General features: G+C 50.5%; 1 protein-coding gene across 2 annotated transcripts in view; it reads right to left on the reverse strand.

Annotated features, from left to right (window-relative positions):
* Positions 1-592: 592 nt before the first annotated feature.
* Positions 593-14,485, reverse strand: part of TMEM108 (transmembrane protein 108) — a gene marked incomplete at both ends in the record, with an annotated part of 115,450 nt that continues 101,557 nt past the window's right edge. Inside the window, 3 exons of one of the 2 annotated variants that reach the window (XM_084231379.1) lie at positions 593-715; positions 3,182-3,336; positions 12,093-13,520. In XM_084231379.1, the coding sequence (XP_084087505.1) occupies positions 593-715; positions 3,182-3,336; positions 12,093-13,520 (1,706 nt within the window). The remainder of the gene's footprint in view (positions 716-3,181; positions 3,337-12,092; positions 13,521-14,485) is intronic. The other variant, XM_084231380.1, reaches the window with a different exon arrangement.

Here is a 14,485-nt window from a genome sequence, read left to right on the forward strand (position 1 = left end):
GGGACGGGGCCCTGGACGCCTGATGTCCTCTGAGGGTTCCTGAGGCGGCGAGCTCCTGCCTGTGTCCGTAACACGGGACGGCCCACGGTGCCATCGCCAGGGCCCGGGCACTCGTCCTCGAGGTGGTGAGGTGCTCCCTTCCTGCTGCCGCCACAAGTTCACTGCTCCTTTCACGGGTGTCACAGGAGAGGGGAGGAGGTGGGGCCACACAGAATCAAGAGGAACCAGTTTTAAGAAGCACTCAGAGGGCCACGCACTTGACCGTGCTAGCGTCCAGGTCTACAGGTCTGTCTCCTCCCTCACCTGCCCCTGGCTGCTGGGGCCTCCACGTGCTCATGGGCAGTTATTAAGAGACGCAATCAATGCAACTGCTTTGCTTAGAAATATCTTTATTTTATAAAGCCACGGATCGTTCTGTAAAGTTTTTTTAAACCACACTTATAAAAAAGATGTTGACAATTCTTAGGGGAAAAAAAAAGCAGAAAATGTGTCTCATTAAGTCAGGGTTACACAAAGATTACATTTATAATATCTATTTGTATAGTTATAATTTAGAGATGAAAAGTAGAGACCGACAAGGCGAGGGGTGCAGTTAGATCTCCGACACTTGATCATTCCCCACAAACAGTGTTTCTTGGCAGAAGGGGTTAACGAGGACCATCCCAGTGTCTCTGTAATCCCCATTGGCTGGGGAGCGGGGCTCTGAGAGCTGGTCCTGGGGAGAGAGGGGGACATGGCATGAGCAGGGGAGGGTTCCACTCACAGGAGGAGGGGCCTTTCATGGGGCGTTTGTGCCTGCATGAGGATTGCTGGGTAAACATTTTTTTTCCCCTTTTTTTGGGTAAACATTTTTAACCATCCTCACTGCCAGTGACTTCTCTGCTCTTCTTTTAGGTATTTTAGCAGTTTCTGAAAAGGTTTCCTGCTTCCAGAATCATCCCACCCCAGGTTGTCAGAGATGGTGTTTCCTTGTCCAAGTCTGAGGGGGTTCACCATGCTCAAAGCACTCTCATGTGCTCAGCGCCTTGTGGACAAAGGTGCCACACACTCTTTCCTGCCGCTCTCTTGCAGGCCTCTGGGAGAGTCCTCTGCTTTTTGCAGACCTCTTTCCTCTCCTGCTTCCCACCTGTCAGGTGCTCTAGGGCTAATTCCTCCCCTTCTGATCCTCCCAAAGCCCAGCTGGAACTGTTGTTCCATTTCTTGTAACACCAGGTGCTGCGTAACATGTTTAGTCTGTTTATAAGTCCCAGGAGTGGAAAAGCCTAGAAATAGGCAATCACAGCTCAGGCTACCTGAGTGGCTTCAGTCATGTCAAGGACACAGCACTTGCAGATCACTAAATGGCTGTGTTCAGGCTCAGGCCCAGTTACTAATTTAGGGGGGGAAAGTCACAGCTTGTTCCATTCTAAACAAGTCAAGTCTTGGAACCTGCAGCTCATTTCAGGGCTGAATCAGCTACAGGCCCAGGTAAAACTGGCTGAAGCCAGAAGGACTTAGAAATGTTCTCACTTTCAGAAGCCACGAGTAATTCCTTGAAGTTTCTTTTCAAACAAACCACAAAATATACATTTTTTTTTGGGGGGGGAGGGGGAAATACCCATGGCTCTATGGATAAGTGGAGAGAAAGGAAGAAAACTATTTGTTGACAAAACATCCTTTCAGAGGACAAAAACATTCCTTCAAGGCTGGAATTAGTTGAATGGGGCCTGACACCAGCTTCTAAATAAGGGAAACAGGGCGGTGTGTCAATGAGGGGTCAGAAATTCTTCCCCTAGCTTTTGGGTTGAGCTATGGGGAATTTTGGAGGCTGAGATCTGGCTTGTTTTATATAGTTCACAAACCGAGTGTACACTAAAGGCGAATTGCATGAAAGAATTATTTAGGAAATAACTGAGGCAAGAAAGAACAGAGAAAAGAGGTGGTGGGGAGGGCAGAAAGGAGAGGAGATTGGAGAGGAGGAGGAGGGAAAAAGAAGAGAAAACATGGAGCTTTTCCAAATTCTTTTAGGCTCACAGTTTACCTGTGAGGGCTGGATCTGTGTTTGGCTGCTTCCATCAAGCTGGAAGGGGAGCCATGCATGCATGCATGCATCCATGCATGCATGCATGCATGCATCCATGCATGCATCCATGCATGCATCCATCCACCCATGCATCCACCCATGCATGCATCCATCCATGCATCCATCCATGCATCCATCCATCCATGCATCCATCCATGCATCCATCTATGCATCCATCCATCCATCCATGCACCCATCCATGCATCCATCTATCTATCCATGCATCCGTCCATCCATCCATCCATCCATGCATCCACCCATCCATCCTTCTTTCCCTTCCGATCCATTCGAGGGTCACGTAGACAGAGCTGCACCAGGCCATTGGCACAAGCTTCCTAAGACTAGACCACCGAAGTCTCTACACCTTCAAGGACCCTTCCCTGCCCACAACTAACACAGAAACTCCTATTTGAGGCTGTGCCTAATGCATCTCCCTTTCCTGCCTCAGGCTGCCCTCTGCCTTGCCCTGTGAGACCGGACAGAACACAGGCTCTGTGGTCAGAAAGACCTGGGTTCAAAGGTGTCTTGGGCAAATTCTTCTTGACCCATGGGTCTTTTCTCTGGTGATAGGTCACATCCTGCACATACCCTAACTTTGCTTAGGCTACTTCCTTTGTTGGAATACCTGTCGACATCTATCCATTCTTCCTAGCACCTCCATTGTGAAGGCTTTTCTCTCCTTGGTTTCCACTCATCTTCTCTCTCCTCTAATTTGTTCATTTTGGAGTGTTGCTTGGGGTCTGTACCTTGACCACATCTCAGAATCTGGGCCCCTTGAAAGCAAGTGCTCACTTTCACACTCCCCAGAGGATGGCTGCCACAAGACAAGTCTTCAACAAATATTTATAATTTAGTTTCAGTCCCCACATGCCAAGAACAGTGTTTCCTGAACACCAGCATGTGTGGAGAGCACCTGTGGGATTCCTGCTCATACCCTGACTCAGTCAGCTGGGCCAGGCCTGCAGCTTCCCGCATGCTCCTAGTGCTGGTGTACGGACTATATTTTGAGGAAAGAGCTAAGAAATCAGCAGGTTTTCTGTGGCTCCTCTGGACCCCATGCTCTCCCTGGGGGGTAGGGGCAGCACTTCCAGGGGGACCCCTTGGTGTGGTGCTCATTACCTCAGAGGTTTCAAGGGACTGGATCTCCCTTGGTAACTCCACAGCGTGCCTGTTGAAGTAGTCCATGGTGATGGCGTTGTTCCAGTAGCTCAGGTTGTTCTCTGGGTTTGCTGTCTTCTTCTTTCTCCTCAGGCAGCACACTGTCAGCAAGACAGCTGCAGGGAGAGTCCAAGTCAGAGAGCGGGAGGGGTGGCAAGGCGGAGCCAGCATGTCCAGGTGACAGATGCCAGTCTCCCAGTAGGCTATGACAGTCATACATTTGGTACTTACACCACTCATCCATCCGTCCATCCACCCACCCATCCATCCACCCATCCATCCGCCCACCCATCCATCCACCCACCCACCCATCTGTCCATCCACCCACCCAACCATCATCCATCCACCCACCCACCCATCTGTCCATCCACCCACCCAACCATCATCCATCCACCCACCCACCCATCCATCCACCCATCCACCCACCCACCCATCCACCCATCTACCCATCCATCCATCCATCCATCCATCCATCCATCCATCCACCCACCCACCCATCCATCCATCCAACAAATATCTATACCCTGACAACAGATGGTGGTTATAACAGGAGATAGAGCGGGGAGGGAACAGGTAAAGGGGGCTGTTTGGTTAGTGATTAGACATTTGGTGGCTGAGAAACTATATACCTGAAACCTATAATATAAACTAATGTTACCTCAATAAAAATAATACAAGAAACTCAAATATCTATATATGTTGGGTGCTTCCTTTGTGCCAGGTGTCAGTGAGATAAGGAGTGAAAAAAAAAGGATAAGGAAGCCTTGCTTTCCTGAGCTTCCTCCTTGTAAGTGTAAGGGTGGGTGCAGAGGCGGCAGACAATACGTAAGTAATGAACAAAATGAATAAATACAGTAAATGTGTCAGCAGTAATTGTTTAAAGATTATAAAGCAGGGTGAAGGAAGAGACAGTGGTGGGGGGAGGGAGTTGAGACTATAGACTCATCCTCATTTAGTTTAAATTCTAGAGCTGGGTCTAGACTGTCTAGAAGGGGGGAAAGGAGTTAGCCATCTGCAGAGAGAGAACCAGTGAGAGAGAAGAGTACAGGCAGAGGGCCTGGGGTGGGGACAGCATGATGTGTGAGAAGACAAGAGCGACGAGGCTGGAGAGGCGTGCATGTAGGGCAGGGGGTAGGAGATGAGGCCGGAGTGGTGTGTACAGCATCCACAGGGCTCAGGGGCAAGAGACCGAGACGTAACTGGAGTATCTGTGGATCTGCAGAGCCATTCCTTGAGTTTCTCCAAGAAAAGGCCTGTGTGCTCTGAGCTGCACTCCCGGGCTGGTGAGGAGCGCTCCAGTGAGAGGGAAATACAATGGAGGGTGAGGCAGAACCCAGGGAACTTTATCCCACGACTTCCACAGATGCCCTTGATGGCAGAGGCGCACACAGCAAAATCACTGTGCAGGGGTTTGGACCCCAAGTAAATAACTGCTTTGACATCATAATCATAGTTTAGAAAAAAGAAGCTGCTAACAGTTACATAGCTTGGCGGGGTTCCAAGCACTTCAGAAATATTAATTCAGTTAATCCTCCACTTAACCCCACAGGGTCACTACCATTAGGGTCTCCATTTTATAGACAGGAAGACAGAGGTGTTGCCACTTGCCCAAGAGCAAACCCAGACACCTGGACTCCGAAGTCTGTGCTCTTAACTGTCCATGGTTCTGCCTCATGATGACCCGCACAGACTGACATGGAGGCCTGATAGGGCTCTACACGGCTTGACAAATGAGTCTGCTGCTCAATCTCAGAGACTTGCAGTGCCCCAGGAAAAAGGAGTGTGTCTGGGTGTTGCTGATAAGGCAGATGTTAACAGAGTGGCTTGGGCATGCAGACAGGAAAGGCTTCCTTTCTGTGTAAGGGGTGATGCAGTGTACAGGAGTGACAGGAGTCTTCTTGGGGAGAAGGCAGCAAATGAAGACTGGGTATCTCTGCCCAGACTTGCCATCAGCAGAGCCAGTGGGGTGGCTAAAACTCTGATTCCTGTCTGTGCAGGGGAGCGGGGCAGAAGCTGAGCTGTCCACAGACGCGCGCAGCATGGTGGTAATGGCCACCAGGGGGCAGAGGAGGGCCATCTCTCTACTCAGCAGCCTGAGGGTTTGGCCAGCATTAGGGGGTCTGTGGGAGCCCTGGTGTGGAGTAGCTGTAGGACCTGGCTCTCACACAAGCTGAGATCTCAGGACCCTGTAAGATGAATTCTGTATCTCTTCCAGTAGCTGGCCTTGCTGGCAGCTCAACCTGAAAAGGCCTCTGGCCAAGGTCAAGAGAGAAGACGGTTTCTACTCCATGCAATCTGCTTTCATCAAAAAGACTTCTAATTTGCCTATCATTCTTCCAGGTTCCTTAAAAAGTTTAAAAAAATATACAGATTCTGAATGTTTTAGCTACAACTATTTTTAGACTGGCAGGCACAGATTTTTTTCAAATTGTAGGTCTCCTCTCTTTCCCACTCTTTCCTTCCCAGCTGGTTGAAAGAAGAACAGAGGTGAGGAAGGAGGCTGGGTCCCTTAGCCTGAAAATGTGCTAATTTAGGGCACCTCCTTGTTCTACAGGTGAGAAAACAGTGGTCCAAAGAATCCTGACTTGCCCCAGGTCTCTGCTCCCTTTTTCTGATGTTTTCACCTGTTACTGTTACTACTTTTCACTGGAACTGGGATGGTGAGTTTAGGGGGCAACAGAGGCCATAAGGGGAGGTTCAGGTCCTCTGCTCCCTCTCAGGCCACACTGCCCCTGGCTCAGAAGCCTGCCGGCAGGAAGGGCGGGTGCTGTTGTGGCCTGGCCTGGGTTGGGGCTGGGCGTTCTGTTCCTAGCTCTCTCCTCCTCACAAGCTGACAGCATTGCCAGTGCCTCTCAAGTGTCAGTTTATTTACACACTAGCAGCCTCCTGGGTATAGAAAACGTACGGGCTTGGTGTCTGAAACACCTGGCCTCGAGTCTGGCACTGCGCCTTTGACACTAGGACAGTAACTCCATCACAGTAATTACTGTGGAACTCAGGGTTGGAATAAGAACTAAAAAGAGCATGAATGCAAAGTGCCAAGTACACTGCCTGACACATAATTGGTGCTTAATTAATGAGTGTTTTCTCCTTGTCCTCCCAGCATCTTCCATAAAGTGAGCTCTAGAAAGAAAAACTGGACTACATGACTGTTAGTGGTTCAAGGCCAAGGCTCTGTCTGTGGTTTAGAACTTTTCATTATTTCAGTAATCTGACCTTTAAGCCAAGAAGAAAAGTACAATTTAGCCTTATACATATTGGCTGAGCTGATCTATGTGCTTTACAGTCTGATGAAACCCGCAAAATAACTGTCTGAAGAAGGTAGTTACTCTTCTCATTGAGAGAAGATAGAGATGAAGTGCATGAAAATGAAAAAAAAAAATGCTCCTATCACCCAGATAACTCCTGGCACTTGAACCCAGGTTCCCTGTGACCCTCAGGTTTCATCTCACCATCCTATATTGTCCCCAGCACGAGGGAACGACAACAGGCCAGGTGGCACTCTGTACACCGCACAGTCCTGTGCAAACACAGTTTGCTACCCTCTTTCTGATTTAATTGAAATTTTGTTGCACTGTCTCTCCAAAGATAACCACAGTCAAGGCACTAGAGATCAATGGGATCCCTATTTCCTCAAGTTTTCAAACCAAAGTGAATTAAGCAAGCTCTGCCAACTTCCCAGAAATGTCAATGGGGAATCATCCAAGACCTGTCAGAAGTACGACAGGAAGCAGGAAGGTCACTGACTTTGAGATGGAATCCTGGGCCCTGTGTTGACATTTTTGGGAGGGGAATTTCAGTTTGCGACCAGCTGTGAGATGGGAAATGGAAATTCCTACAAGCCTTCGGTAGAACAAACCTTTTCAAACACTGGAGGAAGTGCTTTCTCTGTGGCCTTTCTCTGTTTGAGAATGCACAGAAAATCCTAACAATAAGAGGAATAACCACTAAATGACCACTGCCATTCATCGAGCCCCCTCCTGAAGGCAGACACCACGACAGGTCTTTGCGTGCATCAGCTCTGATTTATACAACATGCTGGGGGTGGGGGTGTGTGTGTGGCAGCCATGAGAATGCTGGACTCAAGCCTGCAGCTGCAGGGGGCAAAAGCTGAGGGGCAGCCTCAGCTGCATTCCCTTTGGATCTGCCTCTGGATCCCCCACCACACATGTGTTGAGACCAGGCTTCCTGGGAAGCCCCCAGGCAGGACCGACTATGGCATGGGGACTAGGGCAAGCGTGTTCCTGCAGGACAGGGGACCCCCATGTCTGGTAACTCCCATCTGCATAGTAGAAACTTCCTTAGCCAGCACTGGAGCCCAAGGCTCCTCCTATCCAGTCCTCCTTCTTTTGCCTTCCCCTTTCATAAGTATCAATCCTGGATTGCAATCTGAGGTTCTTCCTGCCTGCTCCAGTTTCTGCTTTTGTACTTCACAGGAGTTTCCCTCAATAAATCCCTGTATGCTTAATCCCATCACAGTATCTACCTCCTGAAGGCCCTGAACTAATACATTCAGAGCATAACACACACATGGGCATTATTCCTATTTTGTAGAAGTGAGAAAACATCAGGTCGATGATTACTTAGTCCAAAGTCTGATAGGTGATAAGTGGGAGAGCTGAGTTTGTGTCCAGGTGTTTAGCTCCACAAGGCAAGTCTCTCTAGCACACCAGGCCTCTACTCTGGGAATGCAGTGACTCTTGCAGGCTTAAACTTAGAAAAGAGAGTGGGGGTGGGGAGCTCTTACATATTTCACTTTGTAGGTGAGAGACTTGAGACCCTCCGAGGAAAAGCCTGGTCCAGTGGTGCCAGCAAGGGGTGGAGGAGGGCTGTGGACAATCATTTCCCTCCTTTAGAGATTGGGGGATCAGTCCTGGTTAGACATGAGGCCACAGCCTGCGGAAACCAGATTTGGGGCCTGCCTAGCCGACTCACCATCCTGGCAGGTGGGAATATACCTGATGAGGCCCAAGAGGGATGGGGGGGTGTCCCCAGCAGGGAGTGCAGGTTGAGAAACAGGGAGAAGAGCTGAGAGAATATGGGCATGATGTCAGGTTGAGTGAAGAGATGCCATTCCCTGGACAACCCTGCCTTGCCCTAAGGCTGCTCCCCATCCAACTCTTTCAATTGGTTCAGAAATCCCAACGAGTCAAATCACCTGGTCAGTTCTTCTGGTTCCAACTGCTTCTACTCTTTTCACTAGAAAGAGTAAGTCTGAGCCAGGTTATCTTATATAGTAATTATGAAGTCATTTTGGGCCTGATTTGACTAATATTCAGAGAACATCTAATATGGCCAAGGAGCACAAAGATACGTTATTCCTTTGGATGCCGCACTGCTACCCTTTTGGCAGTTACCATACATCTAGAAGGAAGCCAGGCTGTGCTGAGGCAAGGTGCGCACACACCACATGTATGTGGAGTCAGCTTAGAGGTGCTACTCGGTTCTGGCCAGGTTTAACTTGAGTAGGTGATGAGAAGTACCTGCAGCTGGCCTTGCTTCCTGTCCTCAGCCTCCATAAAGCCCCGTCTTTTTCTGGGGAGGCTGGGTGAAAACATGCTCAAGAATGGATGGGACTTATTCAGCACAGGCCAGGGAGCATGACCTCCGCTGATGGAAATGAAGGCGCAATTCAGGTTCGGGGTCCAGAGGCTTCTAGCAGAAGGTATGGATCCCTGTATCCTGAAGGTGGCAGTAGAGACCAGCTCAGGAGCCACCGGCTCCCTTGCCCCAGCCTTAAGTGGCTGGATCTAATCAATTTCAGGCCTCAGCATATCTGAAAATGTGTGTGGCCATCTGGCATGGCTCGGGAGACAAAGCATTTCTCAGTCCCCACACACATATATCTGCCCAGGTGTTGGTGGGGGGCTCATGATCCAGAAGGACAGGTGGACTGATCACATCCTTTGGTGGGCAGACCTGAGGTTTGCTATGGTCACCCCTTGCTTCCACTAGAAGCAGGGGACTCACCCATTCACCCAGCAGCCCTGGTCAGCTGAAGTAACAGAAAAAAGCAGAGTCAGGACTAGCGTGGGCCTGAGAAGTCAGACTGAGGAAAGCAGAGCATGCACCTTTTACCAATCGATTGTCTGAAACAGCCTGCAAACTGACATGAGGAAACCCATCTATGAGGGTGGTAGCATGAGTTTTAGGGTAAACACAGCCATGGGGAAGGCACATCCTAGACTTGGAAGAGTTCTCCTAGACTGATGACTAGAGTGGGGTTGAAAACAGCTCAGGTAGTTACTCATCTATGATTTCAAAGAGCACAGCACTCTGAAGCTGGACAATCATTCCCATATGAATGACAGCTATGGTCGCACAGGAGTCAGGGCTATCACAAGGACAGGAGCTGTATGTGGATATGCTTAGTGAGGCCTTACGGGCCCCTCCTATGCAGTGGAGATGCAAGACAGAAGCCCAAGGGAGTGGGGTCTGTAGTTCCAAAGGGCTACATGTGACCAATCTGTACAAAGGTTCATGTCAAAATATTATGTTCTATCCTTAGCACCTGCAAGCTCCTATCAGAGTGCCAGAAGCATTCTTGAGGGGCACTTCCAGCTGTGTCTGCTTCTGTCGTGGCTGACATTATGCATGGCCTACGCAGTCTATGGGTTTTCCTGCTTTGCAGTAAATCTGATCTAATTTCAAACTCATACATAGCAAACAGGCTGGGTAAGTAGTATTAGGAGTGCAAACCTAGGTGGGTGTGAAGACTAGATCTATTTGCTGTCCAGCCCAGGCAAAGCGGGAGGCCTCATTGGGGTGAGGGCTCTGGGAGTTGGGAGGGAGCCGAGTCACACCTCTCTGGTTCCCTAGAATTGCCCTGGCACATGCTGGGTGCTTGGGCAATATTGTGTTGAACCTGACAGATTCTACCAGATCTGAGCTGACTCATGCACTTGGGAATCTGGGCAAGTAGATTCACCTGGTGACTCACTCCTCGCCTGTGAGTTGTGTTCCTTGGGCAACGTGTTTGTTTTAATTTTATCCCTCTCATTAATCTGCTTTAAGGACAGTATGATAAAAAATAATGGGAACTCACTTTGTAAACTAAAGCCTCTGGAGATGTAAAGAATGGAAAATGGATAAGTTGCCCCTAATATGGTTATTTTTCAAATATGACCATTATTAACAATTTATTGACTAGCAGTGCTACCTTTTCTCACTGCAATTCTTTTGCTTCAGAAGTGGGAAGTCAGTTTCAAGAATGTATGCATGCTCCCAGAAGAGGAAGTAAAGATGCCTAATGAAAGTATGAAATATGCGACCTGCAAACCTTTTCATTTTCCTAAAATGGGTCCTTGAGCAGTAGTAGGCCACCCCCTCCCTCACCCCCCAACATGAAAAGTTTGCTTTGCATATCAACTTGAAGGAGTCAGAAAGCCGGTCTCCTGGGAAGAACTAGATTACAAAGATCTTGCTGAATACAATGCAGAGCACAAATCGTGTTCATGTTGGAGGCATCCTCTCCTGCACTGGTGTTCAAGTGGCCCAAGGGATGAGGAAAAGCTAGGAGAAAGGTTCTGTAGAAAGTTTCTGGGGCTTCATTCCTCTTGAGGTCAGGGTGAGCCCACTGACACTGTATGTGAAAGGTGGTACAGCCAACAGCTGACTCTAGCGCTGGCTGCCCGCATGCCACCTAAGAGGCCTGCACAAAGGCACTGCCATCCCTTCTCCTTTGACAGGGCCCGGTATGTGTACAATGCTGCGATCCCTTCTGGGGAGGCAGTGCCATCAAGAGGGGCCAGTGGGAGGGGCAAAGCCAGGGCCAGGGCTATGTGGCCCTATGAGGAGACTCAGAAGCAGGCAGAAGCTTGGAAAACGAGAAGACTGTATATTGAGAGTCATTTCAAAATCTCAAGGGATTGGTATGGGTTAAGTGGGCATGGTTTAGGACCAAAGAGTAGAAATTAAACGGTGGTAAATATCAGGTCCCCAAGGGGAACAACCTGAGGGTTAAGGAGAATAGACTTCCAATGACTGTGGAGCAATGGGTGCTTCTCAGGTGGAAAGGTTCATGGGAGGCTGAAAGACAATTACTTGGGGTGGGGCGGGGCTGAGCATGGTGAAGACACCTGTGAGGTTATCAGAGAAACTAAAAATCTAGGATCAAGTATATGGGGCAGAGGTGAAGAAAGCACTAAGTTCCTGAGCAATTAGGTCAGGCTCTTTATGGAGACTCTTGAGGAAAGACTGAAAGGAATGACAGGCAGGAGCAGGAGATGCCCAGGAAGAAATAAAGCTGGGGCAGGAGGGGCAGAATAATTAAATTCACATATAACCCTCAAGTCTCAATTTAGTAAAAAGAACTGTATTTTTGTCAAGCTGACAGAACTTCCAGCAAAGTCAGGGCTTCATCTTTTCTTTCTGAGGGGTGGCAGGAGGAGGGGGGCGGGGGAGAGCAAAGAGGAGGAGAACCCACGAGGGAGGAGAGGAAAACCATGAAGGCAGATGGAAGGGAAGTAGGACAGGAAGAAGGCAATGGCGTGACTACCTGCAGGTTCTAGTTTTGGAAGTAGCCCTTTCACCTATGATGTCTGTGCCTTGTTGCTGCAGGCATCGGCAGGCTGCCCAGAGGGGCGTGCGGCAGGGAGGTATCATGTCAAGAGCCTGAAGACAGGGGCTTCTCCCCAGCTCCTGGGAGCTGTGCTTGTCTGCTCAGTGGGTGTCTGAGTCACTGTCTGGCAGAGCTGAGGGTAGGGGGCAGGGATACCCTATGCTTCTTGTCCTGCTACCTTGTTTCCCGAGATTCTGGAAGCTCTCCAGCTTTTGGTGGGAACTGCCCAACTCCGGGCAAATGAATTCTACAGACAGACAAGGTTGTAGAGGGAGAAGGGGAGGAGGAGTGGAGAGAGGTCGAGGCACTTACAGCATGAGGAGATGGGCACACTGATGGCCAGAATCACCCAGATGATGTCCATCTTGCTCAGGCAGATGGTGGCTCTGTGTTGGGGTTTGTCCCCTTCAGCCACATGGGAGATGTTCCCTGCTGTTCCAGGCTTCCAGGTTCCTGCAGGGACCAGGCGGTTGAGGAAGTTTCCTGTGGCTGTGGACACTGTTGTGGAGAAAGGGCTGGGTACCCTGTCAGACATGGTGGGGGTGGCCGCAGTCTCCTCCTCAGCTTGGGAAACAGTGCTTTCTGAGACCCCGGTGGGGTGGGCTGGGACCTGTGGGGTTGTGGAAGTTCCCTGAGGAATGCCCGTGGAAGGGGCAGAGACACTGGCATCGAAGGCAGCCTGGGTGGGCCCATCGGAGGCCTTGAAGACCCCAGAGCTGGCAGATGGAGGTCTTCTGGTGACAGCAGGGGTGTCACCAGGGGTGACAGTAGGCCAGGAGTCACTGTGGCTGGGGCCATCCTGTGGGTCACCACGGTGGTGCTGAGAAGGCACTGTGGCAGCTTGTGGACTGCTAGGGGCACCTGAGGCTGCAGTGGTGTCCGGCTTCCCTCCTTGGCTGGTGAAGGTAGAACCACCCCCCTGGTCTGCTCTGCCAGGTCCTGTCTTGTCCTCTGTAGGCACCAGGGGGTTGGTGGGAGGTGCCCATGAGGTCCTACTGGGCACCATGGTTGCAGCCACTGTCTGGGGCTGTGGTGGGGAGGAGCCGCTCCGGAGCGGATTCCTGGAGGTGAGGGCAGGCGGGTCAGACTCCACAGACCCTGTGAAGTTTCCTTTGTAGATCTGAAAGATTTTGCCCAGGGGCCGCTTCTGCCCTAGGTGCGTGGAACTCTGATTTCGGCTGCGCTGGCCTTCCTTCCTCCCAGCGTGGCCAGTGGATGCAGGCTGGACAGGGCGTGATGAACTACCAGCCCCCTTTCGGGAAGAGCCTGGGGGCCTGGGGGGCCTGCGTGTGGCCCCTCGGCTAGGTGCTGAGGTGGGGTGACTGGTGGCTCCTGTTGGCTTCGTCAGCAGAATGGTGGGCACAGCCTCCCCTGGGGGGCGGCTCTCAGAGTGAGGGGGTGTGGTTGCCATGGCAGCAGGAAGGGGCCCCATGGGCAGGGAGCCTTCGGAGTAGGGAGTGGTTGCTGCCATCAGGGTGGAGATGGCATTGGTAGGAGGGTGATCGTCTGGGTGGGACGTTGTTGTTATCACGGGAGCTGCAGCCTGTGAGGGGGGTCCATCAGGGTGGCGGGTCAGTGTCAGCATGGAGGAAGGGGCAGCCGCCATGGATGAGTGTCTGCTAGAGTCGAGGGGTGCTGTCACCATGGTGCCTGAGGGGAGGACCTGAAGAGATTCCCTGGGAGACGGTTCTTGGGTGGCAAGTACTGGTGCTTCTGTCAGTGCCAAGATCAGGAGGAAGCCTTGGGAGAGAGACAGAGAGAAGAGGTGAAATATCTGGGGAGGAGTTCAGAGGGCATTCCTTACCTATGAACTGGTAAAGCTCCAAGATCCCGAGGGCAACATGAGGAGCGTTCCTGAGGCCTGCAGCGCTGCCTGACACTCACCAGACACTCCTGTGAAGTTGGGCCAGGTCTGTTAGGAAGATGCCACCCCGCATATTAGTTCTCCACCCAAGGGTGGCTTCTTTGAGCAGACTGGGACTGGGAATGTGGAAGAAGGCTTATGGGCTCTGGGTGCCTACTGCACCCCTGCAGCCAGGGAGTGACAACAGCCTGAGCACAGGGCAGCCGGCAGCTCTGTGACACATCTCAGTCCAATGAGGAAGGCAGAGCGAACCAACTCCTGTGCTTTTTCTCAATCTCCCACTTAGGAACTTGACAAAGGTCTAATCACACAGGCATCTGTTCATTCCGAGCCACTCACCAAACAATTAAGGAGGGTCTAATCTTCCACCACTTTGGGGAACACAAAAATGAACAGGGTAGTTTCTGGCCCTGGGTGAGCTCACACAAATCCATAAGCAATCCTAAAATAAGGCAAAGATGTCACAGCACCATGCATAAGAGACAGGGGTACAGAAGAGGGTGACCAGATCCAGCAGAGTCTGGAAGAGAAGATGTGTTCCAGAAAAGGTTGCTGGTTTTATAGTTGTCATCAGTGTTAAGTGTGTTTCCAAAGGCAGTCATGGCGCGGAACTCAGGAGAATCATTGGTGGTTACCAGCCTTTGCATAGAAGGAGGTGCCCTTACCTCTAAGTATTGAAAGAGCATAGACATTGCATGATGGCCAGTGCAAGCTTTCAGTTCACTGAGAAAATGCACAAGGTCAAAAATGTATAAATTTAGAAACATGTCTAAATATGAGCAGATTTTATTAACCACAGCATGTGCCTATCTTTAAAAACAATATAAATGTGAGATGGAGG

This window comes from Talpa europaea (genome assembly GCF_964194135.1).
Source record: "Talpa europaea genome assembly, chromosome: 4".
NCBI classification, from domain to species: Eukaryota; Metazoa; Chordata; class Mammalia; order Eulipotyphla; family Talpidae; genus Talpa; species Talpa europaea.